This window comes from Sciurus vulgaris (assembly GCF_902686455.1).
Source record: "Sciurus vulgaris genome assembly, chromosome: 1".
Taxonomy (NCBI): domain Eukaryota; kingdom Metazoa; phylum Chordata; class Mammalia; order Rodentia; family Sciuridae; genus Sciurus; species Sciurus vulgaris.
Window position 1 is genome coordinate 19,648,693 of NC_136461.1, and position 20,819 is coordinate 19,669,511.

General features: G+C 54.9%; 1 protein-coding gene across 11 annotated transcripts in view; it reads right to left on the bottom strand.

Moving 5' to 3' along the window:
• Positions 1–1,127: 1,127 nt before the first annotated feature.
• The window catches only part of AHDC1 (AT-hook DNA binding motif containing 1), a 64,096-nt gene continuing 44,404 nt past the window's right edge, over positions 1,128–20,819 (bottom strand). For 5 of the 11 annotated variants that reach the window (XM_079114228.1, XM_079114232.1, XM_079114224.1 and 2 more), the window contains 4 exons: positions 17,334–17,445; positions 17,139–17,176; positions 11,838–16,763; positions 1,128–1,414 (listed from right to left, as the gene is read on the bottom strand). In XM_079114228.1, the coding sequence (XP_078970354.1) occupies positions 11,881–16,689 (4,809 nt within the window). In that variant the 5' untranslated portion in view covers positions 16,690–16,763; positions 17,139–17,176; positions 17,334–17,445 and the 3' untranslated portion in view covers positions 1,128–1,414; positions 11,838–11,880. Of the gene's footprint in view, positions 1,415–11,837; positions 16,764–17,138; positions 17,177–17,324; positions 17,551–20,346; positions 20,806–20,819 lie in introns of those variants that run through there. The other 6 variants (XM_079114230.1, XM_079114234.1, XM_079114226.1 and 3 more) reach the window with 5 other exon arrangements.

The window sequence follows — 20,819 nt, forward strand, 5'->3', positions numbered from 1 at the left end:
TGACTGGCCTGCTCACAGTTTGTGTTTTGCATAAGCAGATGTGAGCTGGGGTAAGTGAGAGACCTGGAGGCAGAGGAGACCTAGGACCTGGGATGAACAGACAGGGCACCCTTAAGTCCTAGGGGAAGGGGTCTTGCAAGGGTTCTTGGACTTGGAATGAGTACCTCAAAGATAGGTGTCCCTGAACCATGACGGAACTGTGGGGCCTAAAGGCCAGGAAGACATGGGATAAACAAAGGGTCTAGGGGCAGAGCCCTGGGACCTAGGATGGAAGAAGGAGAGACCCAAGACCTAATTCTTCAGGGAGTGGAATCCAGATTTGAGGACATAAAAAAGGATCCAGAGAAAGGGAGATCTGGGAGTTGGGATACAACAGTGCGTCTTAGAGTCAGGGAAGCCCCAGGACCAAAGTGAAATGAAGATCAAGAGGAGAATCCTTGAACCTGGGGCAGATTGCATAGGCCAGGGGCCAAGAAGTCCTAGGAAGCAGAATAGAGAGCTCAGGGGCAGGAGGGCCCAGGGCAGGAGTAGAATGGGAGACCTAAAGGCAGACAGGGTAGACCCTGGGCCTGGGGTGGGATGTGAGGGCCCAGATGCAAAAATGACCCAAATGTCAGGCAGAAGGGAGGGAAAACTCAGAGGTAGAGAGCATATGTAGGTGGGTCAGCTCCTCTGGGGAAGCAGGCTGGTGACAAATTCCAGCTGGATCCCTTCCATTCCATCCATCCACCCTCACTCACCCCCTTTCACAAGACACACGGTTAGTTTTTTTTTTTTTTTTTTTTTTTTTTTTTTGCTTTTTTTCATTTCTTTTTAATACAAACTTGGATCTTTGGGTGTGTCCTGCCAACAAAAAACAACAACAACAACAGAAGAGAAAACCCAAAAGAGTGAAAAATAAGAAAGAAAGAAAGAAAGAAAAAAAAAAAGCTCCCGCAAGAGGTTCTTCACCCTCCCCCCCACCATGCGAATTTGCACACCACGGGACCACAGCAGGTTTACAGAATGCAATATACAATCCACGATTTATAATAAAACAGTATATACAATAAATAGGATATTGTTCATTTTTGTCAAACGACCTGTAGATAAATTTCTCAGTGCATACTTGCAGGGGCTCTGGACACCTGGAAGCCCCACTCGCAACCTCTTGCACACGCTCGCTCTCTCGCTCTTTTTTTTTTTTTGTCTTTTTCTAAAACTGTTTTGTTTTTTAAGTTTTGTACATTTTTAAAAAGTATTTACAATTGCTGGTTTTGTGCAGAAAGGGCTCACCTTCGGCTTCTGCGTGGAGGAGATGGGTGTGGGGTGGGGGGTAGGGGGTGCGGGGAGGCGGGGGAGGCAGAGGGGCAGGAGCTCCTGCCAGAGGACGATGTGGACACTGGGAGGGGTCTTGGCGTTGGTTTTCTGAAAGCTGCAAAAAACACAAGAGGCAGAAGTCAGTGGCAGACACAGACAGTGAATTCTGAGACCAGGGAAGCTAAAAGAGGGACTACTTAATTCTTAGTTATTTTTTGGTACTGGGGACTGAATCCAGGAGTGCACCACCACTGAGCTACATCACCACTCCTTTTTTTTATTTTTGAGATAGGGCTAAGTGTGAAGGCTGGCCTCAAACTTATGATCCTCCCACCTCAGCCTTCAAGTTGCTGGGATTATAGCTGTGTGCCATGATGCCTGGCAGGACCACTCAGTTCTTAAACGAGATTGGAGGAGAAGCTGACCCCGTTGTTCCTTTCCCTAGAGACTTCAAACCAGCCATCTGACTCTGGGACTGATTCTGGCCTTCTCTGAGCTCAGTTTCCTCATCTATAAAATAGAAATGTCCAAGCCCTCCACCAAGAGTTCGTGAAGGATGTGTTGGATAAGCAGCTAGAGTCCCAAGCCATCGAATTTGTTAAAAGCTTAGACTCGAGTTAGACCAGCTGAGTTCAAATGCTAGCGCCATTGTTTAATAGTCCTGGTACCTTGGGTAGATGTTGAACTCCTTGTTTTTTGTTTTCTTTTTTGCTACTGCTGGGTGTCGAACCCAGGATTCCCAGACTAGGTACATCCCCAGCCTAAGACACTGAACTTCTGTGAGCCTCAGTTTAGTCATCAGTAAAGAAGGGACACTAGAACTACCTAATAGGTTTGTTGGCAGGAGTCAGTGGTTTAGGGCAGAGGAAACCTAGTATGTAAGTGCATAATAAATTAAACTAATTACTCCTTATTATTATTTTCCTGGGGCTAGCTGAACTCTCCAAACCTCTGTCTCCTAATACCACGGTAAGTTTGTTTAGTCATTCTTCCAACCTAGGCTGTTGAGGGAAGGATATAGGAAGAAGGCCTCAGCCTAGCACAGGTGTGAACGAGTGCTTCAATTTCTTGTAAATCCACCTCTTCTCAGCCCCACACATGCCATTCTGTTCCTCAGAGGTGAGGTGACGAAGAAATCTGTCTGCACAAAGGGATAAAAACTGCCCAACAAGATACCATCTGTTTGGTGGAATGCTGTCTTTCTGAAGCTTAGAAACCCCCATGTCCTCAGTCCCCAGAATCACCAGACACTAGAAGTTGGGCACACCCCCTTTTCCTAGATAGTCCTAATCATATTTGTGGGGCCCCGTCTTCCTTAATCAGACCCACAGCCTGCCTAGACCTACTGGATCCACAGTTCTGCTGGGGTGACTGACAAGTGGCCAGGATAGGGCCGGGCTCTACCATTCCCAACTCCAGCCATTAGCCTGCCAGCCTCTGAGAGCCCTAAAACTCCTGCCTCCCACCCCCAGTGTCTATTTCCTCCAGAACTGAGGGCGGGCTGGGGGTGCTAAAACTGCCTCCTAAGCCTCCTCTGAGAGCCACCCATCCTCCCCCACGCCCGCCGGCAGGAGCCAGGCAGCGACAGAAACCTCGCCTCCCTTGTACTTTCTTGGCTTCCCTTTCCACCAGGGCTATATTGACATTCTGCTCAGCCTCAGCTGCTGTCTGCTGGGCAGTCAGCCCTGAGGATGACTTTTGTCCTGAGGTTGGACTAGCCAGGACTCCCCGGAGGGCCAGGGGGACCAGGTGGGCTCCTGCAGAAGAGGGGCAGCACCCCATCCTGGTGATCAGGCCATGCAGCAAGCAGAGGTCTGAGAGGGCAAAGAGCTGCCAGCTATGAAGCCAGCAGGTCTGCAGTGGAGGAAGGACAGGGCCTTAGTGGGAGCAAGCAGTGTGCATCTAGGGGGACAGCTGAATGGCAACTGGAGGACTAGGCAGAAGAGCAGCTCTTGGGGCAGGCAGGGGTGCCATGGGGTTGGATGTCAGCTCTCCACAGTTAGGGTGACAAGCAGACCAACTGCAGAGATTGGGGACTGAACTGTGCATCTGGAGTGCCAGGTTCAGCCGAGAGCTAAGGATCTCCATGCAGAGGCTGGCCTTATTGCAGTTCAAGGACAGTTGCCAAGCTGAAGAACCTCTATGGGTAACAAGTGAGGGGAGACTGAGGGTGGGCTGCTCTAAACGGCTCAGCACACTGGCGGTGACAAACCCCAGCAATGCCCACTCCCTACAAGGGCCCAGGGCAGGCTGGAAGTCTCTGCACAAATCCCTGCCACCCCTGCCCCCACCAGCCCTTAGCTACTGCCAGTGACCCTCTCCAAGCCAGGTCTCCATGGTGATCTCAGCCCAGCAGGCGGCTCCTGCCAGAACCTTCCCGTGGCCAGGCAGCAGGAGGCTTTCTCACCCTCTGCTAAGCCGCCCAGCTCGGCTCACCTACCTCCTCCCACCGCCCTCCCAGCTTTCAGGACTTGGCCAGCCAGAGACTCTGGCAGAATGTGGGGGAAGGGGGTGGGGAGGGAATCAAAGCCCAGGGGCTTTTGGTGGGGGATGAACAGAGAATGCTGTGGCTGTGTGGAACCCAGACCTCACCAAGCTCAGCTCTCCACAAAACAGAACCAAATGCTAAGGTGCCAGGCAGCCCATGCCCGGCATGAGACAAAGCAGAGAACAAGACAGTGCTGGCTCTGGCCTCAGAGAGGCTCATGAAGCAGAGGGAGAAAGCAGAACCCATATCAGGCCATCCTCATGCGGGAGACAGGAAGTCCCAGGGAGCTCGGGAAGAAGTGGGGGTCTAGCCCTAATTTGGCCGGAGGGACTGGGCTTTTAACCCACTGCTGAGCACAGTGCCCAGCACATGCTGGGGTCACAAATGTGTGTGAACTGAATGACACAGTGATGACTGATCCAAGCCTGGTCAGCATGTCAATGTCCAGCTCAGCTCTTGTGCGCCGCCAGGACACCTCCTTAGACCACCCCGTTACCATAGCTACCAGTGCACTTGTCATTCCCTACCCTGTTCCTCCAGGGCAGAGGCCTGTGTGTGGTAGCTCTGTACCCTCAATGCCAGCATGCACCTGGCCCCAGGACACCAGTTACTGTTCGTAAGACTTAACCTTTTAGTGCCTCCGTAAGGAACCTCAGAGCCATGTTCCACTGAATTCTCATGCTCCAGCAGTTTTAGCATCTGAGGTGCCAGGGTATTAAGTGGTCTCTGCCTGGCAGTGGCACTGAAGGGCACCTGAGCAGAGATTCAGTGCTATAGATGACACACAAAATCAGGTTGTTCTGAGAGCTGCTCTCCCCATAAAAGGGCACACATTTGTGCATTCATTTAAGCAACTAGCAAACATGTATTCACACCCACTAACTGCCAGGGCCTGAGTGAAAGTCTACCTTTCACTCTAGTCTCTGCCCTTCAAAAGGGAATCTCAGTGTTAAGACAGTAGAGCAGAAGGCAATGAGGGTGCATGAGAATTGAGACTGATCTGCTGGGTGACCTAGGGCAAGGCCTTTCCCTCTCTGGGCTTCAGTTTCTATTCTGTAAAATAAGGGCATCAAATAGGCAATGGGAGAGATCTTTTGTCACTGAGATGGTGCCAAAGACAAGGAGTTGAGGTAAACTGCAACTGCCCAAAGGCTGATCCACTTCTCCAGCACTTTCAGGCTATTGGGCCTGTTACACACATAGATGTATAGAGGATACTGCTTGAAGCAGAAATACCAACGAAGTAGGATGGGCCCAGAGTCCACTGAAGTGTCACAAGTGCTAGTCACTCTCCTTAGAGACCTGCTTCCCCCACTGTTGGGTATAGAGACCTAAAATATTTGCTCATGGGACCAAATGGGTTCATATCCAAGGTCAGCCTCCCACCTCCCACCTCCCACCTCCCAGAGCCTCACATTCCTTACCCATCCCACACTTGCACGCTCTGTCTTCCCCCTCCCAGCTAGAGATGTACCACAGAAAGACAGGGGTCACCAGTGATGTGTGCTGGACACGCAACTGAAGCAGAGGCTGAGGAAAGATGAGAATGTGCCCCTGGGGATGTTGGCTTCGGGTGAGTCTCTTTCCGTCGGGGAGGGTTGTGCTTAGAGACCTCTTCAACCCTGTCAATGGCTTATTCACACACCCCTCTCCCCCATGTTCAGGAGCATTTCCGAATGGGGGCTATACCTGTTCCACAGAGCTCAGTCTTTCCTCTTATGGCTCTCCCACTTCTAAGTGCTTTTCACTGGCTCAAGTTCACGCACACTCACACACACACACCTGAAACTTTCCAGGCCCCAATGAGACACTGGGCTGGGAGTAGGACGTTGCACAGAGATGAGTAACTGGCCTAAAGGAGTTGATGGTGTGGTGAGGACATTCCCAGGGAGGGCTGTCATGGATGCATAAAGGGCGAGAGATTAATTGTGCCTGGGAAGGATCCTGGAATGCTTCGTGGAGGAGGTGATGTCTGAATGAAAAATAGGAACTGACAGGTAGGAGACCATGGTGGGCAGGAGAGGGCAATCCAGGCCAGGGAACTGCCAAATGCACAGGGCACATTCAGGAAAGACCCCTCGGACAGCTCCTCCTCCTGACTAGACATTCTCAGTCTGGTAAGGAAGGATGAGTGAGGGAGGCCGAGGCAGAAAAAGCCCCAAAAGAGGCTTGGATCCCTTGAACACCCTGCTAGGAAGTGGGCCTGTCTTTTGTGGGGAAGGAGCTAGAGAGCAAAGGATACAATCAAAAGGTGTGAAGCAATGGAATTGCAGGAGCAGATGTGCTTTAATCAATTCATCCAATAAATATTTTAGGGGCTCCAGACACCATGAATATAAGAATGCTGAAGAACAAGCACTTTGGAAGCTATAATGGGGAGAATGGACTCCAGTGGGGGTGGGGCAAGTCAGAAACCCAGATGGCTGAGGTGGGGCTCAGTCTCTGAAGCCTCCAATTTGTCAAGACCCATTTCTTGCCTCCAGGAAGCTCCTGCTGCCTGCCCTGCTCTCATGGTTCAGGAGGGTGATCCCTGGTGACCTCCTGGGAGAGCTCTAGTCCTTCCCCTGGAAAGTGATGCCCATTCCCAGATGGAGGTTTTTAATTTAATTTTATTTATTTATTTATTAAATGATGTTGGGAGCTGAACCCAGGGCTTTCTGCATGCTAGCTGTGTTCCACCTCTGAGTTGCATTTCTGGCCCTTTTTACAATTTGAGACAGCGTCTCTCTAAGTTGCCTAGGCTGGCCCTGAACTTGTCATCCTTATCTCACCCTCCAAGCCACTGGGATTACAAGAGTGTGCCACCACACCTGGTTTTCATGTGGAGGTTTTTGTGGTGCTGGGGATCAAATCCCAGGACTTATGATAGGAAAGCACTCTACCACTGAGTGCACACCTACCCTGGAAAAAAAAATTTTTTTTTTCCCTGGTACTGGGGTTTGAACCCAGGGGTACTCTACCTCTGAGCTGTATCTTTATCCTTTTTATTTTTTGAGACAGTGTTTTGCTAAATTGCCAAGGCTGGCCTCTAACGTGTGACCCTCCTGCCTCAGTTTCCTGAGTTGCAGGAATTACAGGCATGCACCGCTATGCCTGGGTGCTCTGTAGGCTTTTAAGAAATCTGTTTATAGGTTGCAAGCCCCGTGAGGGCAGGGCTCTGCAGGTCTCATTCAGCAGCACCCTCAGAGCTAGATGCCCTCAGAGCTGGTTGTTGGCTGGTGCGTGCTGAACACAGAATTGACCTACGCCCCCCACCCCCCGCCTTCCAGCACAAACACAGGACACCATGGCAGTAAAGGTTATGATGACAAAGGCAAATCTGCCAGGGGGGAAATCATGCTGCATTACAAAGTCACAAGGAAGTTCACTTCAGATTATTTGTGTTGGGAGAGAGGCCTGGTGTGGATAGCTGTGTGGACAGGATTCCTGGCTGATGCAGATCATTTTTAAGTCTGGTTTCCACTCCCTTGGGGTGGGGTTTACCTTGTTGCTGTTCGCCTCTCTTCCCAGGACTAGGTACAGTTGCTAAGGCAAAGAACCAGGTGGCATTTCAAAAACCTCCTCCAAAGGCCCCCAGCCCATGCCAGAATACAGTACCCTTTGCAGGAGGGAACTGGCTCGTGGGCCTGAGAGATGAGGGTCAGGGGTTCGTGATACACACACACACTGGGTCAGAGGCCCCAGAAGTTAGTCTTTGGGGAGGTGTTTGCTCACCCATCTCCCACCCACTGATTACGTGTTTCCTGTGTGCAGGACTGGTGAAGTGCTTCACTAGTAATCTCATTTAATTCTCACAAGAGACGCAGAGAGGTGATGTGACTCATCAGGTCACCGAGCTGGTAAGGAATGGAACCAGGTTGGACACAAAAGCCTGCCTATGAACACAATGGGCTCCCAGCCACTGCCCTCCAGTTTCAGGAATCTGCTCTGGGATGTGGGGGGCTGGGACAAGGTAAGAGGGTATGTTCATGAAGAGATGATGTTTCCAGGAAACATGGGCTCAAAACAAGAAGGCTGGCCTAAATGTGCTTCTGGAGAGGCAAGAGATAGGATCGGCTGGAAGATGGCCTCAGAGAGTGGCGGGGGGTGGGGGGTGGGCAGGAAGGGAAGAGCTGGAGCCCAGAAGAGGCAGGGCAGGACTGGCTGAGCCCTGCCGTGAGGCCTCTTGCTCAGAGCCAGAGGCAAGATCAAGTGACCTCTCAAGGTTTCATGACACGGAGAAACAAAGCCCAGAGCAGCCGGGGCCTGGCCCAGGCCTGGGCATGCCTGCTGACCCCGGCTGGATGGTGGCCTTGGAAACTGTCTCCTGCTCCGGTCAGGCCCCAGCTGGTGTAACCTTGGAGGACCTGTGACATTTCTCTTGGCCTCAGTTCCAGGCCAGAGAGGGAGTAGGGAGGGGAGAGGGACTTGGGATTCCTGAACACCTTGGAGGCCCTTCCTTTGCTGCCACCAGTCCCCAGTATCTGGCAGGGCCAATCTTCGGCTCACAGGGTCCCAATGTGGAGCCAGTCTGTCTGGCTCTGCTTTCTATCTAGGGGGCCAAAGAAGATGTCTGCACAGGCCCACGGCCCCCCTCCCTTGACCCACTCTCATCTCTGTCCTGTCAGCCACAGCTCTCAGCCAAGTCGTGGCCCACATTCCCCACTCTCTCCTCTGACCTTTCATCTTCTAACTCACACTGGGATGTGACCTGCCTTTGCCCACAGTTCTCACTGCCTAGATTGCCCTTCCCTGTCTCCAAATCTTGCCTATCTTTCAAGGTCAAGCTCAAGTGCAGCTTCTTCCACAGAACTTCAAAATCCATTTAAAACGTCAGACCTAGAAAGCAGCATAGGGTTCCTCCAGTCTAGCCCCCCTTTATCAGACAGGGAAGCAGGGACACGGGGCAGAAAGCGGCAGGCCAAGGCTCGGTTCCCAGGCTCTGGAGGGGTAGTAGTGTGCTTCAAACTTGGCTCTAGCACACACTAACCATGGAGCCCCTGGGCAAGGCTCCTGCTGTACCTGTTTCCTGCACTCTCTGATGGGGACAGGGAGCACTCCTAGACTACTGTGAAGTGTCTGTGGGGTGACGTTACACAAAGGGCCCAGAACAAATGTGTGTCCCTCTTCTCACCAAGCAAGCAGAGGGATTCGTTCTGACCCAATAACCAGCTGCTTGGTCACAATATTCACCTCTCCCTGCCTCCGGGCACCTGCCACTTCCTACCAGGCATTTTTAGGTTCTTTGTGTACTTGGTTTAGCTTCCTGGGGTGGTTGCTGAACCCAAGGACAGGGGCCATGTCTGCTTGTCTCCCCAGCACACGACACTGAATGAGCATGGAGGGGCTCAAGATGCACAGCTGAGCTAAACGACTGCTTCCCCAGTGCCAGTGTCAAAGCTGCTCACTGCCTATTGGTGAGTGAGCGTGTCATTGTCTTCTCTGGTTAAGCCTTCTGTTGACAATGTGACTTCATCTATTAATTCTCCTTACTCACCACTCTGGTCCTATATACCAAACCCTGTCTCATTCCCACCATGATTTTAACTGGCACTGGAGGACTGCCCTCGATGGGGGAGCCCGTGTATTATCTTAAATAAGGGAGCCCAGCAGGGCACAGTGGTGCATGCCTGTAATCCTAGCAGCTTGGGAGGCTGAGGCAGGAGGATAGTGATTTCGAGGCCAGACCCTGCAATTTAGCAAAGTCCTAAGCAACTTAGCGAGACCCTGTCTCTAAATAAAATATAAAAAGGGATGGGGACAGGGATGGGGATGGGCTTAGTGGTTAAGCACATCTGGGTTCAATCTCTAGTATTAAAAAAAAAAAAAAAAAAAAAAAAAAAGGGAGACCACCCTGGGCCAGCAGACCTGGCCCTGCCTGCCTCACCTCCTCATTCAACTTCGCTTGGTTCCTTGGAGCTGAACCTCTTCCTCCTCCAGGCTGTACACACTGCTTTCCCTCTGTTCAGAATGCTCTCCATCTAGCTGGCTAGCCCCCTTATCCTTTGATGAAGCAGCTCCAAGATCTGGTCAGCCCGTCACAGGCTGTCACGGCCCCACAGCCTCCCTTCTCTTGCACAGTCCTTCCCCCACTTGAATTATCCAGTGCCTGGGGTTATCCCCTTTAATGTCTTTCCCTCTAAACTAGAAGCACCCTGAGGACCAGGTGCTTCATCTGTGGTGTTCAGTGTGGTGTCCCAATGCCTGGCTGCACAGATGTCTCTGGAACAACTGCCTGCATCAGCTTGAGGACAGTGCTGTTAATTCCCAGCCCTGGGTGGGGAGCAGGGCCAGAATGTGGGGCTGGATGGCATCCCAGTCCCTCCTGTGTTCAGGCCTCACTGGGTGGTTCCATTATGTATTTCACTGAGCTGTGACCTGCCCAAACACCCAGCCCCCAGGCCCGTTCGTTTTCCCACCCAGAGCCTGGGAGGAACGGTTTTTGGATTATTTCACATTTCTGGATTATCCATGAGACATCTCCCCTCCAGTGAGAAGGATCAAGAGTCTGACATTTTAAACCCTAAGCAGCTTCTCCCTGGTCTGCTTCAGATCGGCAGCTCTGCTGCTTGCAATGAGACGCATGGGGAATGGAAGGCCATTTTAATCTTGGCCTGGCTTCATTAGGAAAGAAAATATGCTGCCAAAAAAAAGGAGAAAAAAAAAAAAAAAGTTTGGTTCATTGTCTCTGCCATGCAGAGCTACGAGAGCCTAAGAGATTATTAAAGTCAATTTCCTTCAACAGATGGGGAAACAGAGGCCAGAGAAGGGCAAAAGCTTGGTCAAGGGCCTGTAGGCAGCTGGTAGCTAATTGGAGATTAGTTCTCCCCGAGGACTCCTGGCTCCTGTGTCTGCCCTATGCTACCTTCAGGCACCAGGGGTCTAATAGAGAGGGGTAGTAAGTTTCCGCTGACATTACTTAAGGACCCTGAGTCACTCTGACCTTGAACTGCTTCCCCAGAGGAGGGATAGGACTTTCCAGGAGCCCAGTTAGTCCACCTCCAGGAAGAGAAACTCCCAGGAGGCTTTGGGGCTGCAGAGGTAGAGATCAAGGGTCTTGGACATGTCCTCAGCCCACCCTACTGCCAATTACCACATCTAGACCAATTCTGTGACAGATCTGATGTCCCAAAGTGGGGCTAGAGTGGTTGTATTCTGGAACAGGTAGCTCTTCAAGAAAATGATTTCTTTAAACTTAACTACTCCCCACTTTGATTATTTTGGGGCATGTGTCTTTTATTTTCTTTCTTAGAAATATCAAATCTAAATCTCGTGATACTTAATTCTTGGAGAAGCACCTGGCTGAAGGAAAAGGACTCAGTTTTCTAGGGTGAGGTCATCCTATATCTGGGGATAGACCCTTTGATTGTGGATTCTTGGGGACAATGGAACTACAGTGCCCCTTCTCCTTTTCTGGATCCCTCCCCCACATACCCCAACCATACTGAGCCTACCTCAGATCAAAGAGGTTAAGAAACAACCTTTGAGGCTACTCAGGGGCAGTCAAGAGAAGATCCTTTGGGTCATTCTGTGAAGCCCTTATAGAGTATGTGAACAAGATGTACTGGCCACACTGTGGCCCTGGACCTTGCCATGCTGTCTTAAGAGTCAATGAGGGTGCCCAGCAGCGCTGGAACTCTGGATTGCCCCTGGATGATTGTCTGACCTGCTTCTCCCTTCACCACCTCCCACAGAGCAATATGAATGCCCCCCTCCCAATAGTGAAGTGGTGTGTTCTTGCTCAAGGCCATGAGAGAATGAGGGAAATCAACGCTTGACAAACCAAACCAGGTGGTCCCCTCCAGTCTACGGTTCTCTGGCCATTCCAATTACCAGTACCCCCTGAGTCTCACGATGGCTTCCCCACCCAAGTATTCTGTCTCCTCCTCAAGACCACCCATAACCTCTAATCCTGAATCCCTTCTCCCTGCTGTGGGCCCCCAGTCATACATTTAAATCCCACAGATGTTTCCTGCTCACCTCGCCACCTCTTCCCCATGCTCAAGCTTTAACACCCTCCTCCTTTCCACCCCCAGGCTTTTGCCCACTGCACCCACATCCCCAGACTCACCCAGGAACAAAACCTCGCGGTCCAGTCGGCACTTCAGTTGGCACTACAGGGAGGTGACGGTGAATGTGTCCTCAGGGTGAGGTTCCGCCATGGGCCCCAGGAAGCCGCTCTTGGGGCCCCCACCCAGGCCAGGATGCGCCTGTGGCATAAAGCCTGGATACCTGTAGGCGGTGTCCTGCAGGGGCAGCAGCGAGTCCCTCGGCACAGGGGACAGGGTCAAGTCACTAAGGAGTGGGCAGCCATAGCCAGCAGTGGCTGCAGCAGGGCCACGGGGTGGACCAGGTGGTCGGGCCATCTCCAGTGGCTCCTTGTCGGCCTTGGGTGTGGCCGGTGGGCTAGCCAGGTGTGGGGCACTGAGGCACGCGGCCTCCGTCCTGCCCAGGAAGTCAGCCAGCAGCCCTGTACCCACCTTGCCTTCATATGGTGGGCTACGGGCAGCTGACCCTGGTGGGTACCAATAGGCTGTGCCCTTGCAACTGGGGGAATCGTAGTGAGGCTGGCCTAGTGGCAGGTCCCGGCAGCTCAGGTGGGCCTGGGCCGCAGCTGCATGGCCCAGGCTGGCCCCCTGGAGCCCATGCTTGAGGGGCTCACAGGCAGTCAGCTTTGTGGGCGGTGGCCGCAGCTCTTCCTTGAAGCCCAGTGTGGGTGAGCAGGTGGGTGAATATGCCTTCTGCAGGCCAGTATCGAACACTGTGGGTGGGTGGGCCAACGGCGGGAAATGCTTGCCATCAAGCTCAGGAGCACCCAAGCTGGGTGAGTCGCAGTGAAAGCCTTGGCCAAAAGTGCCGTCAGAAGGCGTGGATGGGTTCATGGAATAGGGTCCCATGAAGTCACAGGGGTCTCGCTCTCCCACACCGAAGGCCCTCGACTGTGAGGGTAGTGGTGACATGCTGCTGTCCCCGCTGTAGTAGTCCAAGCCAAGGTCTGGGCTGTCCTGGAACAGCGGGTTGACGGGCTGTGGCTTGGGGATGAACTTGGCTTTGGCTGCTGCACCACCTCGCTCCTTCTTGGCGGAGCAGGCTCCGCCACCCCTACCACCCCTGGGCTGCCGGGGCCCGGTGCTCCGTTTAGATGGGTAGCCTGAGGCAGCAGCAGAGGCAGATGTCGAGAAGCCCAGATGTGAGGCTTCAAACAGGTCCACCTTCTTCCGCCGTCCACGGCCAGGTTTGGAGCTGCTCTGGAAGAGGACGCTCTGGTTCCAGTTGTAGCCCGGGGCAGATGACGCCTCGTTCCAGTCCATCATTAGTTTCTCCAGACTGGACAGGCTCGACTGGCCCTCACTGCTCGAGGCCTCACTGTTGGCACGCCGAAAACCACCACCGCCAACTGGCTGATTGAACTGGGTGCTGTCGGAGGAGGACTCGGAGAAGGTCTCAGATACGGCCGTCTGCTGCTTCACCTTCTGTGGCGTGTAGTTGGAGATGTCCAGGATCACATTGGGCTCGCTGACGTGGCAGTCAAAACTGGGATTGTACAGCTGACTAAAGGCTTCTGAGGCCCAGTCCAGGCCTCCGTAGCCCTGCCGGAAAGGCCACTGAGAAGCCCCCGCAAACTGCCGACAGTTCTCAGGCGAGGGCTGAAAGGAGGAAGAGGAGGAGGAGGCGGCAGAGGCAGCGGAGGTGGCAGAAGCTGTGGTGCCCTTGGGCACCATGTAGCCACCGGGCGAGACAGTGCTGGCCCGGCTGTCACAGCGCAGGGGTGTGGGGGCTGAACCAGAGAAGGGGGTCCCCTCAGAGCTGTTGAAGAAGGAGGCCTTGCTTGGTGGCAGGCAAGGGCCCCCCGTAGGTGGTGGGGCATAGCCAGCACTATGGGCGCTGCTGGGCGAAGCAGGAAGGCTATTGCCACTGCCATAGGCAAAGCTGCAGTCCTTGCTGTTAGCACAGTCCTGCCCTGTAAAGGGCTTAGCTGGGGCGAATACACTTTGTCCAGCCCCATAGCCACTGTACTGAGCGGGGTAGGTGTTGGTGGGCGGGTGGGTTGTAGGAGAACGGGCCACAGCTGAAGGCGGGGGAGCCAGCTTTGGAAAGGTCTCAGCTGCCCGGCAGTCTGAAGTGGCTGGGGTGATACCGTAGCTCGCTGCCCGTCCTGGGGGGAAAGTCTGGCGAGTGGGCAGGACAGGCTGGAAGGAGGGGTCTGCCCCAGCCCCACTGCTACCCACCGCCACCGGGCTGGCCTTGGCTCCCCGACTGGGGAAGGTGGACAGGCCCCGCTGGGCAGGCAGGGCACTGGTGGGAGGCCCCGCATAGGTGCCTGATGCCTTCCGGGACTCTGGGCGAGAGGCTGAGAGGGCGAAGTCCAATAGGTCAGAGGAGTCATCCGAATCGAGCAGCGAGCGAAAATAGCCGGTGAAGAGGTTTTGGCGCTCCTGGCTGAGCTCAGTCTGGCCCGAGGGTGCGCCCGTGCTGTAGTAGCTGCTGCGGCCAGAAGCCCCACTCTCCAGCCCAGCGGAGGCAAAGGCCCGGGCCTCGGTCCCTTGGAAACCACAGTTTCGACTAGCTTGCCCACCTGGGTGCCCGTGGTGAGGGGCCCAGCCACCACCCTTGTCCCCGGCCCACTCGGCACCTGCCTCCCCAAAACCTGGGCCACTGGGCACCTGCTCTGGGAACAGAGTCCCGTTCTTCCGGGACCGCCTCTTCCGCTTCGGCTTCCCAGTCACAGAATCCACTTCCCCCCGGCCCCGTTTACGTGGGTGCCCCAACTCGGTGAGGCCAGGACCCCCTACCCCAGCAGCTGTCACTGCCACCACCTTCTTTTTCTTTCCAATGCCCTCAAAGAAGTCACTGAAGGAGCATCGGGCTGCCTTGGCTGCATGGCCCCCACCCCGGCCACCAAAACCACCTGTTTTGCCCCCACGCCGCCGGAAGCCCTGCACACGATGCAGGAAGTGGGAGATGCTCTGGGTGTCAGGGGCCTGGTGCACTGACTCGGGTTCACTGGGCGTCCAGCAGCGGGGTGGGGAGCACCGCCCAGCACACTGGCTCTGGCGGTTCAGGAAGGCCAGTTTGGCCAGGACGTCCGAGTACTCGGCTTTACTGTCATTGGCGTCCGCTGCATAGGACGGCTGGGGAGAGGCCAGCTTCTGTTTCCGCCGTCGCCGTTTCTTTACCTCTGGCATGGCCATGGTGGCTGCCGCCACAGTGGCTGCCTCAGTTGCCACCACTGCTGGCTCTTTGGGCTTGCCGGGACCCAGCAGCAGGTTCTTAGGAGGGCGGCCACGCTTTCGCTTGAGAATAATGGGCATCTCACCCGGTGGGAAGACCACCACCACATTCCGCCCATTATTCTTCATCTTTAGCAATGGAGTGGGCTCTGCTGACACACGCAGGCCCAGCTCCTTGCCTTCCACGCTCAGGCTGCTACTCAAGGATGACACTTTGTATGTGGTCTTGTTCCGTCGCCCCAGCGACACAGGGATCTTAGCCATCTTCACCACCATCCGCCGCACACCCCGGCACTTGCCTTTGCGGGTAGGGGCCACAGGGGTCTGGGATTCTGTCTCCAGCTCTGGGACTGGGACTGGGCCTGGGCCTGGCAGGGTGGGAGGTGGTGGAGGTGGTGGTGGTGGGGGCTCCACCAGGGCAGCTGCCAGCCCTGTGGGCATAGGAAGGGGGAGTAGGCGGCCCTCAGGTCCAGCCTCTGCCTTACGCCCCCGTCCGGCTTTCCGCCGGCGACACAGGATCTTTGGCCTATCGGTGCGCCGCAAGGCATACTTGGGATGGCCCTCGGGCCCAGGGGGACCATGGGGTGAGCACAAGTCCAAGCGCAAGGGCTCAGCCAGTGGGCAGTGCCCCAGGGGCTGCTGGGGTTCCAGACGGCGACCTGGGACATCCAGCAACTTAGGCAGAGGGTCAAGGGCCTGGGGGTCAAGCAGCTGTGACTCTAGGGAGTCAGGCAGGGTATCCAGGGCCTGTAGAGCCAGGCCTGGCAGCCCCAGAGGATCAGCAAGAGGTTGCAGGGGTGGCAGCTCCAAAGTTTCCCCAAGTGGCTCTAGTGCCTGTGGGTCCAGGAAGCGGGGCTGGGGGTCCAGGAGCTGAGGCTCCGGCTCAGGAGATGGTGGCTCGAGGGCCTGGGCCTCCAGCAGCTGGGCCTCAGGGCAGGTAAGGGAGGCCAGCTCACTGAGGATGTCAGCCTCAGCGAGTTCTGAGTAATCAGGACCGTCTGGCTCAGGCTCTGGGGGCAGACCAGTGGCAGCAGCCGTGGCCCCAGGACTATGGCCTTGGCCAGGCTGGGGGCTATCTCTAGGCTCAGGTTCAGGCTCATAGAGAGGATGGCCAGGTCGTTCTGATTTGGCATGAGGGGTGGCACGTTCCTCAGGGCTGCGGATGCTGTTGGCCAGGCTGGGCGAGGAAAAGAAGCTGTACTGTAGATCGCCAGGTGGTGGGGCAGGGGGGCGGCTCAGCCTCAGCCCACCACAGTCCAGATGCACACCGCTGTGCTGCAGGTCCTGGGAGAGTCGTGTCAGGTCCTTCATGATGTCAATCAGCTGCACCACTGGACGCAGGTTCACCCGCCCGTTATCCCAGCGGCGACAGGAGCTGCTGCTGTCTCCGGCTGGTGTGGGGCAGCGGGCCTGGGAGATGGGCCGGGCTGCCCTCGGGGACAGCGGGTCCTCTCCCTTGGCAAGGACTGGTGGGCGCCGGGTGCTAGGGTCCCGGCGTGGGGGTGGGCGTGGGTTCTCGGAGAAGGTGTGGGTAGAGAAGGCCTTGTCGGGTGGACTGGCGGGGGGCCGGGTAGGAAGCAAGGGCCGGGGGGTGGGGGGGCCACCGGGGTAGTACTTGGGCTCCCGGAGGTAGTCAGGAGAGCTGCACACGGCACTGGAAGTCACCACCAGGCCCTGGGGCTTCACACGCATCCTGACCTTGTCCTCCGCGGGCCTCCGGGCGGGGCCGGGGCTGACATGAGGGTGCGAGAAGCCGGGACCAGGACCTGCTGGGCGGGACAGGCAGGAGATCCCTCATTGAACATCCGGCTTCCTCTAGTTCACCCAATGAGCCCCTGGTCCCTTCCCCAAGGTCTCATCCCCCTTATCAAGCTCAAGTCCCTTCCCCAAAGCCCAATCTTGCAATCCCCAGTCTTTCTCAAATCACCTGTGCACAGTGAACCCCTCACGGGCCCCAGTCACACATATGGACAACTGACCCCGTTCTACATCCTGGCTATGGGCTAAGGAAGCCCATCAGCAGCGGGAGGTGACCACGCCAGATCAAACTTAAAGAGAGGGCCAAAGAGTCTTATTGGAGGTATAGGCTTCCTCATTCCAGCCCCCACCCTGGGACTCCAGGAAGAACCCTGGCCACTCACCCTCGGCTCTGCCGCCTGGGCTGTCACACTGGAGATCTCTGTGGGCAGCAAGAGAGGCAACAGGAGATCTGAATCCCCCATGCGATTGGGTGGCCACACTCAATCTTTCCCACCTGCCCACTGGTCCAGCCTCCTATAGATGCCACCCCAAGTTCCTCCTACAGATGCCCCCTCCAGTGTGCATACCCGGCTGACCTGGGAGAGAGAGGGCCCCCGTGCCTGGAGGCTTTGCCCGTCGCTGGCTGTCAGTTGTGGGTGCTGAGGAGCAACTTCTGCCTGAGCCCAGGCCTCAGGCCGTGGACAGCGCCTAGAAAGGACCATCGCAGCTCAGGTTTAGTAAGCACCTACTGTGCGCCAGGTCCTGGGCTGGAAGCTGTCCAGGCATCACTTCATTAAATTCTTCATACCAAGCCTGTGAGGTAGGGGCTATTAATAACCACATTTTGCAGATGAGAAATGGAGGCTCAGAGCTGAAGTAACACCTTTCATTCATACGCTCATTTTTTATGGAATGCCCACCTTGCACAAGGACTGGGTAGACAGACATTGATGAGATAATCATAAGTGATTTCATGATTAGTGTGATAAGAGTTGCAAAGAAAAAGTGAAGGCTGCCTAGGTCAGAGGTCTCGTGATCACTGGGGGGGGGGGGGGGGGGCTCAACAATACAATCCTGTACTTGCGGGACACTTTCTCTGCTGCCAGTGATGGGCCAAGCATTTTATTTAGATGATCTCGTCCCATCCTTTCACACCTGAGATCAATACAATTATCTTCCTCATTTTTACAGAAACCATCCACTACAGGTATTAAACACCACGGGGGCAAAGCTAGCTGTCCCATTCAGCAATGTTCGAACCTCTCAACATCCAGAACCACACGGCCCAAAGGCCTCTGCTCAATGAATGTGGCACACAGCCTCCACCAACCTGCCTTTTCCCATGAGGCTCTTTTCCTTCTCCAGACTCAAAAGTGTGACCCAAGAAAGATGCTGTCGGAGGACCAGAAACAAGAACGTGGAAAGGGTCATTCTCCGACTCCCCTTTCCCCTTCATCAGAAAGACCCTCCGATGCTCCATCCTACCTCGGGCCTCTGTTCAGCCCCTATCTATTTCACCTGCATAGCATTTATCACAACTGTAATCAATTACTTGTGTGACTGGCTGTTTAGTGTGTCTCCCCAGAGAGTGTGGGCTCTTCAGGGGCAGGGATCACATCTGTCTTGTTTACCATTGTATCCTCTGACCCCAAGGGCCTGGGCTATGGATGCTACATAAATATTTACCGACTAACTCCCTGAGCTGGTCAGGGCAGAGCTGGGATTTACATCCAGGCATGTGTGACTCCCAAGGAAGCCTTGGGGACTCAGGACTGGGCTGATTCCCAGGACCTAGGATCTCAGGGAGCTGAATGAGCCCTGATCACTGAGAGGATCATAAAGACTGACACTGATCACTGCCTAGTGTTTGGCTCTGACCTAGCTTTGGATCCCCAGGACCCATTCCCTACAGACACATGTCTATTCTCACTTGCTGCCCTACTGTCCAGTGCTATCACCCCATAGGCAGACTGCAGAGCTGACTCAGGGACAAGATGGTGTGAAAAGGAACATTCCTCTGCTCCCTTTTGGTGGGCAGCAATGTGCAATCTACAAGGCACCTCCACATATATAATCCACTGAATCTTCACAGCAACCCGGGTGGCATGCATGGTTTATTACCCCCACTTTACAGAGGAAACAGGCCCAGAGCAGTTGTGAAACTTGCCTGAAGTCACACAGCTGCTCAAAGGCAGGCTTCCTAATTTTGCCCAAGGCCAAAGCCTCCTTCCACTCCCTGCTCCTGCAACTCTCCTTCAGTCACTTCTGGAAATGCTCCTTCTAGAACTGTGGTCTAATTTAAGGCTGGGAGGAACCTTAAAATTATCTAAGCCATTGGCTTTCAAACCCTGGGCCTGGGGGAGCTGTGTAACATTCCAGATACCCAGGCCCTAGTCCAGGGGAGTCTGACTCACACGTCTGAGAGACATCTGGGAATCTGTATTTTTAATCGGCTGCCCCAGTGGGTACACTGTTCAAGTGCCATCTCATGCCCTCCCATTTTATAGATGAGGAAACTGAGATGAGAAGACTTTGTCCAAGGCTACAAAATGGCATATGAAGGGCCCCTTTGTTGCTTATCCAGGTGGATCATCCCTCTGCCCACTGTTCCTTCCCTCCCTGCAGGTCCCAGGCTTCAGTTGCTCCTCACTGTTCTACCCCCGGGCTCACTGAGGACTCTGCTCTCTCCCACACTGGCAGTGGCCCTGGCCCCTCCCAGGTCAGGCTCTCTGTGCTCCTAGGACTTGGAGCACCGCTGCTCTTGCAGGAAGAACTGTGGGTAACAGCCTCCCAGAGGGGAGAAGGGGGTCAGACTATGGAATCCCAACCCCATGTCCAACAGTGTGGCTGATCCTTGGCTCTGATGTCCTGTCTGAGATACCTACCAGCAGCCACTATCCCTCCCTTACTGCGGGTGGGGCTCTGCAGACCTCCCACTTGGGGCCTGAGGGTGTGATCTTGGCAGAAGAGACGAACCTCCTCTCCAGTGGTTGCTTCTGTTCCACCCACCCGTGAAGACCTTTGGCCACGTTCTCCTGAGTGTCCACAGCTCTTTTTGCAGCCTCTAGGATCTGAGGAAAGCAGCTGGCTCCCCTCTCCACCACACCCCAGCAGGCAGCCTTCTCCTGGCCCCCTCCCAAGGGTACTACCTAGCCCTGGTCTGTGAACAAAGTCGAAAGGGTCCTTCTGTCCTCTTGTCTGCTTCTGGGTTAGTGCGTCTGAGCTTGCCCACAGGGACGCCAGTCACTGGGAGGGGGCTGGGGGCCCCAACCTGCTGCACAGTGCCGGGAAGCGCCAGCCCACATCCTTGAGTCCCTAGCCCCACCCTCCCGGCTGTGGCTGTGACCACCCCACCCCTTCCCCACCCTCTTCCCCTCCCCCACCCACAGCCTCCCCAGGGGAGCCCGGCTGCCAGCCCCAGCACTCACTTCCGGCCTCATGACCCTCTCTCCAGCCTCATGCACTCCCCCCTCCCTTTCCCCTCCCTGCCTGGTGGAGGACCCAGGGACATCCTCTCAGCAGTGGAAAACGCTGCATCAAAAGGGCTATTACTGCTGTCCAGAGCCCTGAGACCTTTCCCATTGCCTCCTTTCCCTCCCAGAGCCTCACCTCTCAGGATCAGCCACCTCAGGAATGAGGCAGTGCTGCTCTCAGTCTCCTTCCCTTCACCTCCCCACCTGCTGATCCAACCTGAAGATCTTCCAACCAGATTCCAGCCCAAAATCATAACAGAAGTAATGATGGAAATGATAATGGCATCTTATCTGGCATTTAAAGATAGGCACAGAGAGGTTAACAAATGCCCTTAAAGACAAACAGCCATGCCAATTTGCCAGAGCTTGACTTTAGTTTCATTGGGCTCCCCTAAACCAGACTACTTTGCTATACAGGGACTCAGCTCCCTTCCAGCCTGCCGCCTCCAACTGTCCAAGTCCTAACTAGAAATTCTAATTGTTGACTTCTAACCTACCTTCTTCCTAGCTTCCTGTACCACCTCCCAACAGTCATTCAGCTGCACTACCTTCCCTCGCCACTAGGTGTCCCCTTGGAGCCACTGATGCCCCCAAGGGGAGCTGGTCCAG